This window comes from Pan paniscus, chromosome 1 (assembly GCF_029289425.2).
Source record: "Pan paniscus chromosome 1, NHGRI_mPanPan1-v2.0_pri, whole genome shotgun sequence".
NCBI lineage: Eukaryota > Metazoa > Chordata > Mammalia > Primates > Hominidae > Pan > Pan paniscus.
Window position 1 is genome coordinate 64,908,224 of NC_073249.2, and position 18,820 is coordinate 64,927,043.

The 18,820-nt window shown below is 43.1% G+C and overlaps 1 protein-coding gene across 1 annotated transcript in view; it reads left to right on the forward strand.

Moving 5' to 3' along the window:
* NIBAN1 (niban apoptosis regulator 1) overlaps window positions 1-18,493 on the forward strand; it is a 177,003-nt gene extending 158,510 nt beyond the window's left edge. The window contains exons 10-14 of the mRNA XM_003815604.6: window positions 1,626-1,787; window positions 3,806-3,916; window positions 6,167-6,274; window positions 11,347-11,458; window positions 13,435-18,493. Coding sequence (XP_003815652.3) covers window positions 1,626-1,787; window positions 3,806-3,916; window positions 6,167-6,274; window positions 11,347-11,458; window positions 13,435-14,555 — 1,614 coding nt within the window. The 3' untranslated portion in view covers window positions 14,556-18,493. The remainder of the gene's footprint in view (window positions 1-1,625; window positions 1,788-3,805; window positions 3,917-6,166; window positions 6,275-11,346; window positions 11,459-13,434) is intronic.
* The last annotated feature ends 327 nt before the right edge of the window (window positions 18,494-18,820 follow it).

Here is an 18,820-nt window from a genome sequence, read left to right on the forward strand (position 1 = left end):
AAGAAAAATGGGATTATATTTTATACATTACTCTGCTTATCAGTTTCTCTTCCAAAAATACCCCATGAAACTGTTTCCAAGGTAACTGTTTTAGCTCTAAATCTTTCTTTGTAATGGCTGCATGATGTTTCATGTATGGATACACCATGATTTATTCATTCATCTCAATATTGCTGGCATTATGAATAAAGCATAATAAATTAATATTTTTATGTATACACACATATATATGTGTGTATATATACATATATATACACACATATACCCTGATGTATTTATTTCTATAGTATATTCTCCTAAGACAAGATAGCCAGGTTGAAAGTACATTTCTCATGTTAAAAAATGTTTCCATTGCATTTCAAAAAAAAAGGATTTAAATTTTACATTTCCACTAATTGTGTATGATAAGGGCTTTCTCCCCCATATTGCTATCAGCTATAGGTGTTATCATTTGATTAAACTTTTGCCAATCTGATAGGAGCAAAGTGGGAACCCATTTTTCCTCTTCTGTCTGCTTAATTGATATTTTTAAAAAATAGACACATTCCATTTGGTGAGGAGCTGCAAGTTCCACAGCATGCTTTTGATCCTTACTTCACTTCAGTGGACCTCTCCATAACTCACTTCATAAAGGGAGCAGTATTTTCCCTTTAAAGCATAATGAGAGTGGGCCCTCTTAAAATTCCTGTTTAGAGAAATCTAGAAATCTAGATTATCTCTTCTGCGTGAGCTGAAAGTCGGACAGTGCATCTTATATTATTCATATGTAACCTGCCTCACTCCCCAGTTCTCTCTAGAGCCTCCATTTTCAGAACCTTTCTTTCTGCCTTCTTCTGCTCCACCCATTCCCCTGTTTATTTTAAACCTCCAGTATTTCCTTTAAAAAATGATTTTAAAATAAGCTTGGAAAACAGAATGCATTCTGTTGCAACAACATTTGTTGATAACACTTTAGGGCTTTAGCAGGTGAGGTATGACGCTGGAAGCCCAATGGCCTCATTGACTGAGTGCAAACTAGAGTAGGAGGGACCCCAGTTCTTCAAACTGGATACCTCTCCCAGTACAGGGCTCTGCCTATCCACTTCCCATCCACTAGCACCTAAAGCAACCTATAGCAGAGAGAAGCCCTGTGGGCCCTGGCAGATCCTCATAGAATTGTGAGGAACTCTGGCTTCCCTTCCAAAGTCCAGGAGTCCAGGGAGCATCCTGACCTCCCTGGCGTTTTTTGAGAGGAGTGTCACTCACTAAAGAAGATTTTGGAAGCCTGGGGGCCCAGCAGCAACCACGTGTCAGAGCCTACCTGTCTGATTCTTGAGCTCTGGAAGTGGGAGCTTAGAGTCCATCAACAGCTTACAAAGACTGGAGTCCCCCTGGGTGCACCGCTGGGTCTTCCTCTCATCCAGTTGGTGTTTCTGCTGGTTTCTGTCCTAGCATTACAGCTACCCTAGGAACCCACTGCAGGAGGAAAATAAGACAGTTGAAGGTGTCACAGATGTAGGGATCCAAGTAGTGATTCATTTTAACAACATGCATTTGATTGCTTAGAATGTATGTAATATGCAATATATATGCAATACCGCTCCTCATTCTGAGGGTGTTTAATGTTTCCCTTCACCAAAATGCAGCATCTAGACCGGCTTATGAATCTTCCGCTGCATTCCGTGAAGATGGAACCTTGTTATACTAAAGTCAACCTGCTTCACGAGCGCCTGCAGGATCTCAAGAGCCGCTTCAGATTCCCTCACATTGATCTGGTGGTTCAGAGGACACAGAACTACATGCAGGAGGTGGGTGTGGCAGGGGCATCCGTGGTGGATGAGGGTAAAGAGAGAGCAGAGAAATGGGTGCTGGCCAGTGAGACCGGCTGCTAGTGTAGCTCAGGGAAATACGTCGCGTCTCTTTAGCCATCATGTTGCGGGAGGACATGTTCTGTCCCTCCACTGGCTTCATCTTCCATCCATGTGGATGAACATCATAGACAAGACATAGCTCAGAAAAATAAAGTAGCATTAATTGATAACTACTTGATTTGTCAAATCAGTGCTGTAACCTTGGCTACACATTGGAATCACCTGGGGGAAATACTGATGTCCAGGCTGGAGTGCAGTGGCATGATCTTGGCTCACTGCATGCAACCTTTGCCTCCCGGGTTCAAGTGATTGTCTTGCCTCAACTTCCTGAGTAGCTGGGACTACAGGCATGTGCCACCATGTCTGGCTAATTTTTGTATTTTTAGTAGAGATGGGGTTTTTAGTGTGTTGGCCAGGCTGGTCTCAAACCCTTGACCTCAAGTGAACTGCCCACCTCGGCCTCCCAAAGTGCTGGGATTACAGGCATAAGCCACCACACCCAGCCTATATGGCTACTTTTTGATAGAACTTCCCTACCCTGATTCCTACTGTTTCTAATATGCAGCCAGGATTGACAGCCACTGGCTTAAATTAATTCCCTAACGTAATTAAGAGTAAACCAATCAATCAATCACAGCTTCATATTTGAATTTCTTGAGTCTACTTGACAGGTTTCTTTTTTTTTTTTTTCATAAGGAACCTTTTCCCCAGTAACAGGAATGAATAGCACAAACTCCTTCCATATTATAGTGTTTCCTAAATGAATAAGGGGTACGGTCACCAAAGCTCCAAAGGACACCATGCCATTTCACACAGATATTCTGAGGAGAGATTACTGTGGGCCGGACACTGTACCAGATCCCACTTCAGGGAGCTTGAGTGAGACAAATTCTTAGATAAATTCACTACAATGTTGAAGGTATGATAAAGGTATATATTGTGGCCAGGCACGGTGGCTCACGCCTGTAATCCCAGCATTTTGGGAGACCGAGGCGGGTGGATCACTTGAAGTCAGGAGTTTAAGACCAGCCTGGCCAACATGGTGAAACCCTATCTCTACTAAAAATACAAAAAAATTAGCCGGGCATGGTGGTGCACACCTGTAGTCCCAGCTACTTGGAGGCTGAAGCACGAGACTCGCTTGAACCCTGGAGGCAGAGGTTGCAGTGAACCAAGAGTGTGCCACTGCACTCCAGCCTGGATGACAAAGTGAAACCGTGTCTCAAAAAAAAAAAAAAAAAAAAAAAGGTATATATTGGATGCTTTGGGACCACGGGCTTGGGGAAGAAAGGATAACTTTTTTTTTTCATAAAGGTTATGGGCAGGATTAAGTGATACATTTTAGCTAACTAACCCTTGAGTTGTGAGGGATGAAAGAGGAACAAGGAACAAAATTGGGCAACAGTTTAGCAGAAGTCTCTTTCGTAATACTGGACCCTGGTGACGGGAACACAGGCAAAGGTGCAGAGAATAAGATACCTGAACTACTTCTGCTTTCTGACCCATGAACATGTCAGCCACTGTTCCCACCCATCCCTGACCCTGCCTCCCTTCCCAGCCCTGCAGAGAGAGGGAGAGATAAGCTGTGGAGCGGTTTACATCTACTTAAAGTGGAGGTGCCACCAAAAACTAGTTGAAGAAGGCTCCAGCCTCATCCCTTAATCAGTGGCTGCAGGTATCAAAGAATAGGAGTGCCCACGGGAGATGACAGAATGCTTGCTCAGTCCCATGGCCTTGGGTTTTCCAACTTCTTCCTGCTCCCACTGTGGCCACGTGACCATTTGTTTCACAGCCCTGGTGATGGGGTGATGTTGCCTTGGGTCCCGCCCCCGGAGTAGCAGCCGAGGGGACTCATCTCTGATGGCCCCTACTCTGCAGTCACACTTAGCCAGGCTTGTGGGTGGTGATCCCAGCCCCTGACTGTTGTCTGTTTCTGTGTCGCTTCTGGTTTCTAGCTAATGGAGAATGCAGTGTTCACTTTTGAGCAGTTGCTTTCCCCACATCTCCAAGGAGAGGCCTCCAAAACTGCAGTTGCCATTGAGAAGGTTAAGCTCCGAGTCTTAAAGGTAAAACCGTTCTCTTGTTTGTGGGAAGCATAAAACGAGAACGTGACCCCTGTTTCTTTTGTAAAGTGGAAAATACCAAGTTCTCTCCTTGGCTCTAATCTTTCCCCACTCCTTTCTCTCCCAAGTCCAGTGACTGTCAGTCCGCTGCAGTTTCTCCAGTGTGACTTCCATGCCTCTTCTGCCATCTAGCGGCCACTGCTGGTCCTCAGCATCATTACCCACAGCTACAGGCCCTGCGTCCCAGCCTTCATAGAGATCCAACTCGACAAACACGTATTAGCTGTCCACTATAAGCACTGCATGGGATGTAAAAATAGGCAAGGCACAGCCTCTTTCTTCAAAGAGGTTACAATATAGTAAAATCCATTAAACTGGCAAATAATTTATTGTTTTTGAAAAATCAGAACCTCATGGCAAAGGAAATACTCCAAAGAAAAGAAATCTACCACATGAAATTGTTTTAAATGTACTTCAGCGTGTTTATTAAAATAGTTTTAATAATAGGAGCTTTCACATATATGTTATATTTTAAAGCCTCTTACTTGATCCCCACAAGAACTTGTGCATTAACTAGAATATTCCCCCATTGTACAGATGAGGAACTGATTCTGTAAAAGCTAATGTGACTTAATTAAGCTCAACAGGCTGATCAATGGTGAGCTTAAGGAAAAACGATCATACACCTAGTCCACTAATTTTTTTTACTGCCTTCTAGTTCCCCTAAACATTGCCTTGGAACAGAAGATCAAAGTCCCACAGAGCCTAGGGGTGGTCTCTGAATTTCAGACTTGATCTTGATGCCTCACAGGCAAGAGGAAACTCTAGCAACTAAATCATTGATATTAAAAACAATATTGGGGCCGGGTGCAGTGGCTCACGCCTGTAATCCCAGCACTTTGGGAGGCCGAGGCGGGCAGATCACGAGGTCAGGAGATCGAGACCATCCTGGCTAACACGGTGAAACCCCGTCTCTACTAAAAATACAAAAAACTAGCCGGGTGTGGTGGTGGGCACCTGTAGTCCTAGCTACTCGGGAGGCTGAGACAGGAGAATGGCGTGAACCTGGGAGGTGGAGCTTGCAGTGAGCGGAGATTGTGCCACTATACTCCAGCTCTGGGTGGCAGAGTGAGACTCTATCTCAAAAAACAAAAAACAAAAAAACAAAAAAAAACCACCAATATTGCTCATGATAACACACATAATGATGAAATTGCAATGGAACTAAAAAAAAAGATAGTGTCAGTGTCAAATGCTTTAGCGTACAGAAAGAAAGGAAGAAAAAATGTAGACGGGTGTTGAAATATTAGGACCTCAGGTTTCAAAGAGATTTTGAGTGCCTTTAGTTCAACTTCATATTCCGTGTTCAGCAGGTTCCCTCAAGGGGTGGTCCCACTAGTGCTCCGACACCTGCACTGGCAGGATACTTTCTACCTCTCAGGATAGCCCATTTTAGTTCTTGACAGCAAGAACATGCTTTCTCATGTTAGGCCAAAGTTCTCACCACTGGTTATTCCAGTTCTACCCCCTTCATTCATAACCTTCTTCCACGTGGCAGCCTTTGGTTGTTTGAATAGAGTTATAACTTGCCCTAACTTATTATCTCCAGTATAAACACCTTCATCTCTTTAACTATTCTTCACTTGGCCTGACCATTCTTCTCGCTGCCTATGACTATACTCTGATTTATCTGTGATCCCCTTGAAGTGAGATCCACAATTAAATCCTGGTCTCCATGTTGGGATGTCCAATGCAGAACAGACAGAATCGTCATCTTTCTTGTTCTGGATACTGAACTTCTTTGGTTAACATGTCACAGTGTTAATGGAGCCACTAGCCAGGCCTTCTCTTCCCTTGTGGAAATCATTACAACCCACTGACCCTGGTTTGAAGATGTGGAGTAATAGATGATCATGGTTTCCATGGACCTACCTGGGACAGGAGTAATAAAATACAAACTCACCCCCCAGTTCTATCCCCAACTTCTTTATAATGCAGAAGTCACCATTCTGTTTTGATCTTGCCTCAGTTTCCATACCTGTAAAAGGTAAGAGTGAGATGGGTCATTATCAGTTATAACCTGTGCCTGCAGTGTGAGGGAATTACATGGAAAGATCTCTGAGGCCTTGGAAATACAAGAGTTCTCAGACATTAGGAGGAAAAGAGAGGTGAAGTGGGTGGCTGAGTTTTTTGAGTAAACATAAGTCAACAGATTGTAATGTTACTATTTAACATATGTTTCTTTATTGACAGCAATATGATTATGACAGCAGCACCATCCGAAAGAAGATATTTCAAGAGGCACTAGTTCAAATCACACTTCCCACTGTGCAGAAGGCACTGGCGTCCACATGCAAACCAGTAAGGGGATGAGTTACCCTAAAGAGCTTGCTCTTCTTACCTCTGAAGTTCAAACAAGTTCTTTTGTGATGTGTACTGGCAAACAGCAGACTAGACCAGGGAGGGATTGGCAGACATTTTTGTAAATGGTCAGATAGTAAATATTTTAAGCTTCATGGACTGCACTATTTCTGTTGCAACTATTCAGCTCTGCTGTTGTAGCACACAAACAGCCATTGACTATATATAAACAGACTTTATTTGCAAAAACAAGATGCTAGCCAGATATGCTGACCCCTGGACTAGACAAAATCTCAAAGGGCAGTGATCTGAATTTGAGCCAAACTAGGGGTTGACATAGAATACCTAAGGATACCAGGTGTTTCTCATTATAGTATGACTCATAGGTCCAACGTGTCCTCTGAAACTTGACCACTGTATCCAAAAAAGATATTAGCTAACATAATTACAGGATATTTGTTCTGTTAAATCCAGCAATGTTGTTTAATGAAATCAATGAAACCACTTAAAACCTCTACAAACATTGAGCATCCAGTGAGAGCCATGATTACGAGGGTGTGACTTCATCTGTAGAGCAGAGCAATGGGCCAGCAGAGACTGAAAACAGCTCTGGGAGGAGGTATTATTTATATCCTCATGGTACAAATGAGGAAACCTGAGTGGTTAAGCCACTGAGCCGAGGCCACAGACCTGGTGACCACCAGAGTGTGAACCCAGTTCTTGCTTACCTAAAACATGATAGGCACTCAGGAAATGGTATCAAGTACTACTACCACTATTATTATTACTACTTCTACATTTCAAAAATAATCTATTAACCTGAAGCAAGGCCTGCTCCGTTTTGGAGCAAATGATAAAGAGGTTTTTGGAATTTAAAAAAGGGCTTTTTGGCAGCTCGGAGAGTCTCCAAGCACTGGAACGTTAAAATCCTTTGCATAAGTTATTTTACTGCAGACATGTCATTGGTCATTTTTATAGTCTGTAAGTGCTGTTTTCCTTCACATCCTCATAGTGTATTAGATATATTTGGCATTTATTTGTGGGGCATATTTCTTTCATAGGAAAGGATTTGATTAAGCCAAGGGATTGACCTTTGGCTTTACATGGCAGAACAGTTCAGCAGCCAAATGATGATGGTGTCCACTGCTAGGTGGGTTTGCACACAGATGTTCTGCTTAGGATTTTTTTTTTTCAATCACAAAGGCAGTTTGGGGGCCTCAGATCCACCTTCTCTCAGGAGAAAGGTAAGGAGAGTTCTCCTCATCGGCTCCCCTCTTTCCAAGCATCAACATAGTATGCTGTGCCCAATCTGTAAGAGGCTCTTGTAATTTTTTAATCAGGAGGCATTGATTTCAAAAGAGCCTGTGACCCAGAGGTTTTGGTAATGGAGGATATTATATCAGCATCAAGAGCTTTTTAAAAATCTGGATTTGCAGAATAGATGAATGAGGGGATTATCTGCTTCCTAGAAGGAGTCTTTATTTTGCTAAAGTGCATTTCCCTTGGTTCTATAAGTAGCAGCTTCCTAGATCTGTGGTACTCAACCTCAGCCCAAGCTGTGTATTAGAATTGTCTGGGGAACTGTGAAAAAAAAGATTCTGACTCCCCAACACCGACCTTCAGAGATACCAAATTAATTGGCCCAGGAAAGTAAACCTATGGCCCTGTTCAATCAATTCAATATAAAAGACCTGTTTTGTAAAGTTGGTCACTTCATGACAGTATATATGTCCATAGAAAGTACTCCTTCCCACAGAATTATTTAGCTGGTTGAAAATTTAAAGGTCTACTGTTTATTGAGTCAGCAAATATGTATTAGATTTGTATCACATGTGATCCAGGCATTGTGCCAGCCCAGCATCCCTGAAGTCCTGGAGTTCACAGTAGAGAGCAGGAGACAGGCAAACAGGATGCCATGTGAGGAACACAGCAGTTGCCTCATGGGGAAGAGTTCCAAGGAAAGTGCCAAACTCTGCTTATACAGCCAGGAAGGACTTCCAGAGTCATGCTTTCACCCAGTCCTGAGGGTTGAATGCCAATCAGGGGAATAGGAATGGGGGACCACGTGGGAAGAATGAAAGGGTGTTGCAGGCATGAATCTGTGCCTCTCATTTAGCAGAGGAAGAGACAGAGGCACAGAGCAGTGATATGGCTCACCAAGGTCCCATGTCTAGTCCAGGGCAGTCTCCAGTCTCCTGGGCAATGCTTTTCTCAAATCTGTGCAACAGTCCTGCCTCTAGACCCTCTAGGGGTCTTTGAAGCTCATGTCTCTTCAATCCTTTGCCTTTCTTCTTGGTTGGGTATAAAGGAACCCATTATTACCCGCTGTGATCTGGGCTACAGTGCCCCAAAGTCCCAGCACTGAGAGTTGTCTGAGGTGGTGCTTCTGATCACCTGCTGTAAATACTGTCCTTCCAGGCAAGAGACCACAAATCCCATGGCTAAGTCCCTGATTCTCTAAGAGCCACATGTGGGAAGCCTTCCCCCAGCACCACCAGGTGCAAGGATTACTGAGTTAATCATGGGATATGATTTGGTACATTTTGATCCCTGCCCTGTCCTCATGCCGATAAAAGGCAAGCCATTTGGAAACCCTTGGAAAGGAGAGAGAGTTAAGGGATGCACCATGCCTGAGCTATCCTAGAAGGAATCAATGAATGTCAGGGCCAGCTGAAGAGAAAGAGAATGTTTCTGAAGAGCCCTTGACTAGAGAGTCTCCCAACCCCCAAAGTGGCCCCATTCTAATAAAGTTAAGCATACATCTACCCTATGACCCAACAACTTCACTTTTAGGTATATGCCCAACATAAACAAGCCCTTAAATCCACAAAAACATATGTACAAGAATGTTCACAGCAATTATATTTATGATTATTATATGGCGTAGATATAGTTGTGCCATATATCTACAACTATCTGATCTTTGACAAACCTGAGAAAAACAAGCAATGGGGAAAGGATTCCCTATTTAATAAATGGTGCTGGGAAAACTGGCTAGCCATATGTAGAAAGCTGAAACTGGATCCCTTCCTTACACCTTATACAAAAATCAATTCAAGATGGATTAAAGACTTAAATGTTAGACCTAAAACCATAAAAACCCTAGAAGAAAACCTAGGCATTACCATTCAGGACATAGGCATGGGCAAGGACTTCATGTCTAAAACACCAAAAGCAATGGCAACAAAAGCCAAAATTGACAAATGGGATCTAATTAAACTAAAGAGCTTCTGCACAGCAAAAGAAACTACCATCAGAGTGAACAGGCAACCCACAAAATGGGAGAAAATTTTCACAACCTACTCATCTGACAAAGGGCTAATATCCAGAATCTACAATGAACTCAAACAAATTTACAAGAAAAAAACAACCCCATCAAAAAGTGGGCGAAGGACATGAACAGACACTTCTCAAAAGAAGACATTTATGCAGCCAAAAAACACATGAAAAAATGCTCACCATCACTGGCCATCAGAGAAATGCAAATCAAAACCACAATGAGATACCATCTCACACCAGTTAGAATGGCAATCATTAAAAAGTCAGGAAACAACAGGTGCTGGAGAGGATGTGGAGAAATAGGAACACTTTTACTTTGTTGGTGGGACTGTAAACTAGTTCAACCATTGTGGAAGTCAGTGTGGCGATTCCTCAGGGATCTAGAACTAGAAATACCATTTGACCCAGCCATCCCATTACTGGGTATATACCCAAAGGACTATAAATCATGCTGCTATAAAGACACATGCACACATATGTTTATTGTGGCACTATTCACAATAGCAAAGTCTTGGAACCAACCCAAATGTCCAACAATGATAGACTGGATTAAGAAAATGTGGCACATATACACCATGGAATACTATGTAGCCATAAAAAATGATGAGTTCATGTCCTTTGTAGGGACATGGATGAAATTGGAAATCATCATTCTCAGTCAACTATCGCAAGAACAAAAAACCAAACACCGCATATTCTCACTCATAGGTGGGAATTGAACAATGAGAACACATGGACACAGGAAGGGGAACATCACACTCTGGGGACTGTTGTGGGATCGGGGGAGAGGGGAGGGATAGCACTGGGAGATATACCTAATGCTAGATGACGAGTAAGTGGGTGCAGCACACCAGCATGGCACATGTATACATATGTAACTAACCTGCACATTGTGCACATGTACCCTAAAACTTAAAGTATAATAATAATAAAAAATAAAATAAAATAAAAATTATATTTATGGTTGAAAATTGAAAAAAAATATCAATTTTTATCAACCTGAGTGCAGATAAACAATTTTTGTTTATCCATATAATGAATACTACTTAACAATAAAAAGGAATGAGCTACTGATAGATGCAGCAACATGGATGAATCTCAAAAACAAATGCAAAATAATTATGATTTCATTTCTATAAAGTTCAAGAACAAGCAAAAACTAATCTATCATGATAGGTATAAAATCAGTGCTCATATCTTGGGAGGTGCAGACTGGAAAGTGGGGTGGGGGAACTTTGGGGGTGATGGAAATGTTCTCCTTGATCTGGGTTATGGTTACATAAGTATATTTGCATATTTAAAATCATTGAGCTGAACTTATCTGTACATTTTACTATATATAACTTACCTTGGTAAAGTGCTATTGTAATTAAACAAAAAAGAAGGAAGGAAACATCTTGGTGATGAGGGGAAAAAAGGAGGCTCCAAACCTGCTAATGAGGCCTTGAGATGATAAAAAAAAATCACTGCTGTCTTCTCCCATGAAGTGCATAAAATGCGTGGCCAGTACAAGGAAAGGGAAAGGAACCACCAATGGCTGAGTGAGTTCCACACCTTATTATGGACAGTAATAGATGTGTCGAGGTCAGGCATGGTGCCTAGACAGTGAATTGAATTGAAGGGAACCCAATAAAATATTGTTGAATTGAGTAATTTGCCCCTGGGCCAACATGGTCCTTCTCTTATGCCCTCCAAGAAGAGAATCATGAGTGGGAATCGTCCTTTCTGTATCTCCTCTAAGAACAGGCATCTCATGCCTTTTCATCTTTATCTTCTAATCTCTTGCTCTCCAGGAGCTTCAGAAATATGAGCAGTTCATCTTTGCAGATCATACCAATATGATTCACGTTGAAAATGTCTATGAGGAGATTTTACATCAGATCCTGCTTGATGAAACTCTGAAAGGTAAGAAAGGTTACCTGGTGCTGCAGGGACACTCCATAGAGGGGAGCATCCCTGAAATAGGACTCTGTAAGGCCAGTCAGGGAGGAAAAGAGAAGAGGAAATGGACATTGGTGAGGGAGGGAGACAGACAGTGAGGAGAGGGAAGGAAAGAAGGAAGGATACTAACCTTGATTGAGTGTTATGATTAAGCACACACAAAGCTGGCACTTTAGATGTTATTTCCCCTTTTTAATACACAAATATGAATGCTGTGAGATGGGAATTTTAAGTTTCATTTTACAGATGAGAAAGTTGAGGCTTAGTGAGATTAAATCTCGGGTCTCTCATGAAGAGCTGTCTTCCTCTTGCTATTCCAGACAGAACAAAGGGAAAAGGGCTTTTCTTAGGCACAGGCTTGTAACTGCCCCTGCCCGCCACCCACCAAAGCTGAGAAGAGGCAATTCCAGCAGCAAGGCTTATTAATGGCTCTCTCAACACATTCCCAGACTCCACTCAGCCAGACAGAAAAAGGTGCAGGGTGATGATGCAGTGCCACGCAAGTCTCAGTGGGACTCTGGCATCCAGTATCCTCAGGAATCATGCCTTGCCTGGGATTGGATTGTGGATAGGAAAACTTTGTTTAAAATATGCTGGAGAGGGCTGGGCACAGTGGGTCACACCTGTAATCCCAGCACTTTGGGAGGCCAAGATGGGCAGATCACTTGAGGTCAGGAGTTCAAGACCAGCCTGGCCAACATGTTGAAACTCCATCTCTACTAAAAATATTAAAAAATTAGCTGGGCATGGTGGTGTACACCTGTAATCCCAGCTACTCCAGAAGCTGAGGTAGGAGAATCGCTTGAATCCAGGAGGCAGAGGTTCCAGTGAGCCAAGAATGTGCCATTGCACTCCAGCCTGGGTGACAGAGTGAGACTCGGTCTCAAAAAAAAAAAAAAAGCTGGAGAAGGCCACCATCAAACTGTGGACCTGAAACATATCTGGTCTCCTTTGGGAAGGTCTTGAGTATCACAAAAGACCTTCCTCAATGAAAACTGGCCAAGGACAAGCCCAAGGTCCTAGTAGCTAATTCTAGGGAATCCAGTGAGACCAGCAATATGAAGATGTCAGCACAGTGTCTACACAAAGGAAGGGCTCGGTCAAGGCCACTGCCAGCCCACCATGGGCACTTTTGGGTGATTTAGAAAAAGACTCCTTTCCTCCAGACACTTTATTGCTGTCTGTTAGAAAATTGTCACAATATATTGATTTTGTTAGAGAAGGAAACTCTGCAGCTAGATGCTGAAAAGTTATGCCGAATACACAAATCTGTACTGTCTTTGATATGAATGGCACCCCTGAGATGTGATATTTTTGGGCACTACAGCCCCTGCACAGCCATAAGTAGGAGGCCTGTGGTCAAAAATGTCACCTGCTGTTGTTGTTGTTGTTATTGGATTTGCCCCTCTGGAGGCCTTTGAAACTGAGCTAGATGCACATGGATCTTCATTTTGGCCCTCTCCTCTGCATGTGCAGTACCGAGTACCTATTACACATTCAGGACTGTACTGCAAGGTAAAGCAGATAAGTGTAAGGCCTGGCCCTGCCCTAGAGGATTTCAGTCCAGGTGGACAAACTGGAGCCACCCATCTTAGCAGCTAATAAAATGTGCTGGGGCCTCCCTGAGGGATACAGGTGACACTACTGCAGACCCTGAGTGTCTTGAAGACAAAGGCTATAGTTTATTCATCTCTGGATTCCCAGGGCCTGTCCCATGTTAAATGTCCTGCAAATGTTTGCTGTTTGAATAAATGAATGAATGAATGCTACGGAGGCTCAGAGTTTGGAAAGAGTTTATAGACTTTGGTCATCAGGGAAGGCTCCCTGGATGTAAGCTGGGTCTTGAAATGGAGAAATTTGGATAGCCAGAGAGGCTGAAAGGGGACTTTGGCTTCTCAATAAAATCAGAAAATCATGTTTTGTTTTCTGATATCTCTCAGTGATAAAGGAAGCTGCTATCTTGAAGAAACACAACTTATTTGAAGATAACATGGCCTTGCCCAGTGAAAGTGTGTCCAGCTTAACAGATCTAAAGCCCCCCACAGGGTCAAACCAGGCCAGCCCTGCCAGGAGAGCTTCTGCCATTCTGCCAGGAGTTCCGGGTAGTGAGACCCTCAGTAACGAAGTATTCCAGGAGTCAGAGGAAGAGAAGCAGCCTGAGGTCCCTAGCTCGTTGGCCAAAGGAGAAAGCCTTTCTCTCCCTGGGCCAAGCCCACCCCCAGATGGGACTGAGCAGGTGATTATTTCAAGAGTGGATGACCCCGTGGTGAATCCTGTGGCAACAGAGGACACAGCAGGACTCCCGGGCACATGCTCATCAGAGCTGGAGTTTGGAGGGACCCTTGAGGATGAAGAACCCGCCCAGGAAGAGCCAGAACCCATCACTGCCTCAGGTTCTTTGAAGGAGCTCAGAAAGTTGCTGACAGCGTCCGTGGAAGTACCAGTGGACTCTGCTCCAGTGAAGGAAGAAGATATGAATGGGGAGAGCCACGTTCCCCAAGAAAATGAAGAAGAAGAGGAAAAAGAGCCCAGTCAGGCAGCTGCCATCCATCCCGACAACTGTGAAGAAAGTGAAGTCAGCGAGAGGGAGGCCCAACCTCCCTGTCCCGAGGCCCATGGGGAGGAGTTGGGGGGATTTCCAGAGGTAGGCAGCCCAGCCTCTCCGCCAGCCAGTGGAGGGCTCACCGAGGAGCCCCTGGGGCCCATGGAGGGGGAGCTCCCAGGAGAGGCCTGCACACTCACTGCCCATGAAGGAAGAGGGGGCAAGTGTACCGAGGAAGGGGATGCCTCACAGCAAGAGGGCTGCACCTTAGGTTCTGACCCCATCTGCCTCAGTGAGAGCCAGGTTTCTGAGGAACAAGAAGAGATGGGAGGGCAAAGCAGCGCGGCCCAGGCCACGGCCAGTGTGAATGCAGAGGAGATCAAGGTAGCCCGTGTTCATGAGTGTCAGTGGGTGGTGGAGGATGCTCCAAACCCGGATGTCCTCCTGTCACACAAAGATGACGTGAAGGAGGGAGAAGGTGGTCAGGAGAGTTTCCCAGAGCTGCCCTCAGAGGAGTGAAAGGGACAATTTGGCTGAAGTCTTTCTCTGAAAAAAGCCAAAGGGTTATAGGGGTACACTTAGGGGTTGCATGCAAGCTGTTACCAAAAAATTTTTAAGTATTTTCTTAATTTGAATAATAAAACCAGAGGAAATGCATACAGGGCATGAGCAACTGAGGCAAACCTTTGTGGACATGAATTGTTCTACAGTGAATTTTTGCTTTAGTATTTTAATAAGAATTACAAAGGCAATGGCATACTTGGGGTGAGAGGGAGTTGAGGATGTCTGAGGAGGGAATAGTATTGCAGGGAAGACAGAAAACAGTAGGATGACAGTTTTGAGTATACTCTGCACTTTTCAATTGTGCAATCTTCTTGTGCACTTTAAGGCTTTTTAATTTTGTTTGAGAATGCAAATGTATACTGTAAGTCTACCTTTACTATCTACTATGCCTACTTCACCATCTCTTAAGGACTCGGCATTTGTCCACAGTCAGACTGCAAGAGAGGGTAGGTCATGAACAGTCACCTGTGCTGGCTGTAGCCCCACAGAGGCAATCATGCCCAATAGATTCAAGAGAAGCTAAGCGGAAATGGAGGGCGGAAGGTGTGATCTGTAGGACTGTCTGGGCCTGTTACTCATCCTGCTATCAATTTCTTATTAATTAATCTTGATGATTCTTATTAATTAATCACATTTTCAGGAAATTCAGATGAGGCAAGAAAATTTTATTGGCCTGGGTAAGCCTGAAAGCATTCCAAATTAGGCTTAAACTGTGCAAAGGGCTTAGCTAAGTTATTGAGCTTAAAACCCGTCAATTAAACAAACATTATTTGAACAGTTACTGCATGCCACGCACTGTGTTGGGCTTAGTAATAAAAAAAAGAAAAGATAAGTGCTTGTTCTAGCATAAATTAAAAGGTCCAAGGGAATTTAATCTGGAAGAGAACATATGCCAATTTTTAAACTATGACAGCTTTTTTTTTTCTCTTTCCATTCAAATAGTCCTGGTTCATTCCCAGAAGGGCACAAAATGAATGAATAAATAAATAAATGAATAAAGACAAAAGCCAAGGTGTATGCTCTCAAGTTCCAAAGATGTTATCAAAAGCTGAAATCATTTGTTTGGTCATTCAGCAAGCTAATTGAGTCTCTGTTATATACCAAGCACTGGGGATACCATGGCGAAAAACAACTTTGTTCCTTCCTCCTAGAACTTACATTTTAATGGAAATAGACAAAACACATCTTCTTAACGGATGGTGACCTATAACCATTAATGTTGAAAATGGAAGAGACTTGCTTCCAAAAGATTAAAAGGAGTTGTTCTTTTCTCCTTCAGAAAAATACCAGATCATTTCCTAAAATCTCCAGTCCCAAGTATTACATCGTGGTTTCCCTCCCCGACTTTTTATTTTATTTTATTCTATTTTTTTGAGATGGAGTCTCACTCTGTCGCCAAGGCTGGAGTGCAGTGGTGTGATCTCGGCTCACTGCAACCTCCGCCTCCTGGGTTCAGGAGATTCTCCTCTGTCAGCCTCCCAAGTAGCTAGAATTACAGCCATGCGGCACCATTCCTGGCTAATTTTTGTATTTTTGGTAGAGATGGGTTTTCACCATGTTGGCCAGGCTGGTCTCAAACTCCTGATTTCAAGCGATCCACCCACCTCGACTTCCCAAAGTGCTGGGATTACAGCGTGAGCTACCTGGCCCCTCCCCAAATTTTAACATCAGATCTCAACATATTTGTTGAGAACTTGTTTAGATCATCACTATCGAGTAAATTTATGTCAGTTCTTTAGAGCATTTGCTTCACACACAGTTCAACCATTTAACCAGAAATTAAAATATCACCCTTTTCAGCCCTCCCATGAAGAATTTCTAGGTCATAAACATGAATAATACTCAGTATATGTATAATATCATATTTAATTGTTGCAACTTTTCTTGGCGTGTTTAAATCCTCATGTCTTTGAGGGATCCCACCACAGGTGAAGGAAGTAAAGACCACTTCTCCCCCAGTCTCTGCTTTCTGCAGTGCTCACTCATATCCTGGCATTTAGCATGGTGTGTTGAAATTAGGTTTACTTCTTGTCTCTCCAAGAGGCTCCTCTCTTAAAAGACAGAAACTAGGGTTTAGTCATCATTTGTGCTTCCTGCTAGAAACCCACAGCCTTGAATAATGGCTTCCTGCCTCCTTGAGTCACTTTAATATCCCTGGTGCATAGGACCTGGCATGCGTCAGGCTGCTCGGGAAATGTGGGAACTGGACACCCAGAACACTGCTGTGCTGGGGCTATTTGGGGCCTGCTGTCAGGCAGAAAGACGTTTTGAATTGGGCTTTCTGCCCTTGTTGAGTTTTCTCTTAAGTAAAGTCCAAAGTCCAAGGGGCAGATGGCCAGATGCACTGCCCAGTAAGGCAGGAAGCCAAAGAGGCAGTGCCCAGCCCCACAAAGGCTGCCCGACTCCCTGGGACAGTAGTGTGGAGTCCCAGCCCAGGCTGACCTCACACCGGAGCTTCCTAGCTTCCTTTCTTTGCTCAATGCAGGGCTTCTTGCACCCCCTGGAAAGCTAAGAGATTTTTTTCAACCCTGAAAGAGTACATTTCACTGCATTGGATGGATGAACATCAGTGCCCTAACTTTATCCATCATGTAGGTCAGGGAGGACTGGGCACTATTTGGCAGGATGTACTCCAGAATATAATCAAAGAATTTTCTGTACATATTTCACTAAAGACAAGTTTTTGGGCTGGATGCGGTAGCTTACACCTATAATCCCAGCACTTTGGGAGGCTGAGGTGAGAGGGTCACTTGATCCCAGGAGTTCTAGACAAGCCTGGGCAACATAGCAAGATCTCATCCTTACAAAAAATAATAATGGTGTGTGCCTGCAGTCCTAGCTACTTGGGTGGTTGAGGCAGGAGGATTGTTTGAGCGAGGGAAGTTGAGGCTGCAGTGAACTATGATTTTACCACTGCACTCCAGCTTGGGCAACAAAATGAGACCCTGTCTCAAAAAAAAAAAAGTTTTCTAGAATAAGCAGGATGATTGTTTGATTTGAAGATGGAACAGGAAACTAGAGTGCATTTAAAATACTCTGTCTTCATTTTAACATGTTGAATGGAATAACTGCATATCACCATGAGTTTGTTTTGCTTTTCATACAGACTTGTATGTGTCATTTGAGTGGTTTCCAGATTGGAGCGAGGTTATTCTGATCTAAATGAACAGCATTTTTTTCCTTAGCCTCTGTTTGCCACTCTGGGTATCTCTCCTATGTGCAAAGCCATTAGAAATGCATAAAACCTCGAGACATGGTTTTTGGCAAAAACTCCATGACTTTAAACTAGCTCTTTTACTACTGACCTTTCACAGAGAAAAAATATTTCCCTTGAAAAAAACTGGGCTTGTCATTTTTTCCCTTGTAGCTTTAAGCAGAGACATAAGCGCCTTGCATTACACATAGTAAACTTTCTTTAAAAAAAAAAAAAAAAGAAGATTTTGGAGACTACCAGGGTAAGATTCCAACTTGTCCAAAAGCTTTCTGGCCTTACATATTTTATTATAAAAATTCTCAAGTCTGGAATCTTCTATGTCGGAGCTAGTGATTTCAAAAGGTTTCACAATTCCCCAAGACAAAAGTGATTTTCGTTCATTATAATAAGGTTAAGTGATATGTGATTCATAGCAATTTTGATGTGAAGAAGGGAAGGACATCATTGACTTAATAATAGTATCAGTCGGTGCAACAGTTGGCAACATGTGCCTTCACACTTTACCATAAAGAGACGGGTTTGAGGGTTTGCCTTCTAAAGTCTGCAACTTCAAGAAAAAAATCGACACTGTGGATTGACTTTCCTGGTCGCTATATAAAGCAAATAAACTTAAAACACTTTGTAACCATGTATTTACTCTGCCAAGTGCCTATATTCCAATAAAATGTTCATCCTTGAAGAGCTGACCAGATGTCATTTATTTGGAAGGAGGCTGGTTTCATCTTTTAAGCAGATGTCACATTTGAATTGTGAGGTACAGCCCTCTGAAACGAAAAGGCGAGTCATTCTTGCTGTATCATGGACCTTTTACTTTTCTGTTGTCACGAAGGAATCTGCAGGGAAGCCACTTAATGTCAGGTGTAATTATGCTTTGATAATTCATATGCTTACGTCTCCAGAATTGGATCACATTCATAATACAGCCGTGGGCAATTATTCTTGATGTAATTGAACTGCTGTTCAAACTTAAATTTATTTTCAATGGGTAACATTGAGCAAAACATTC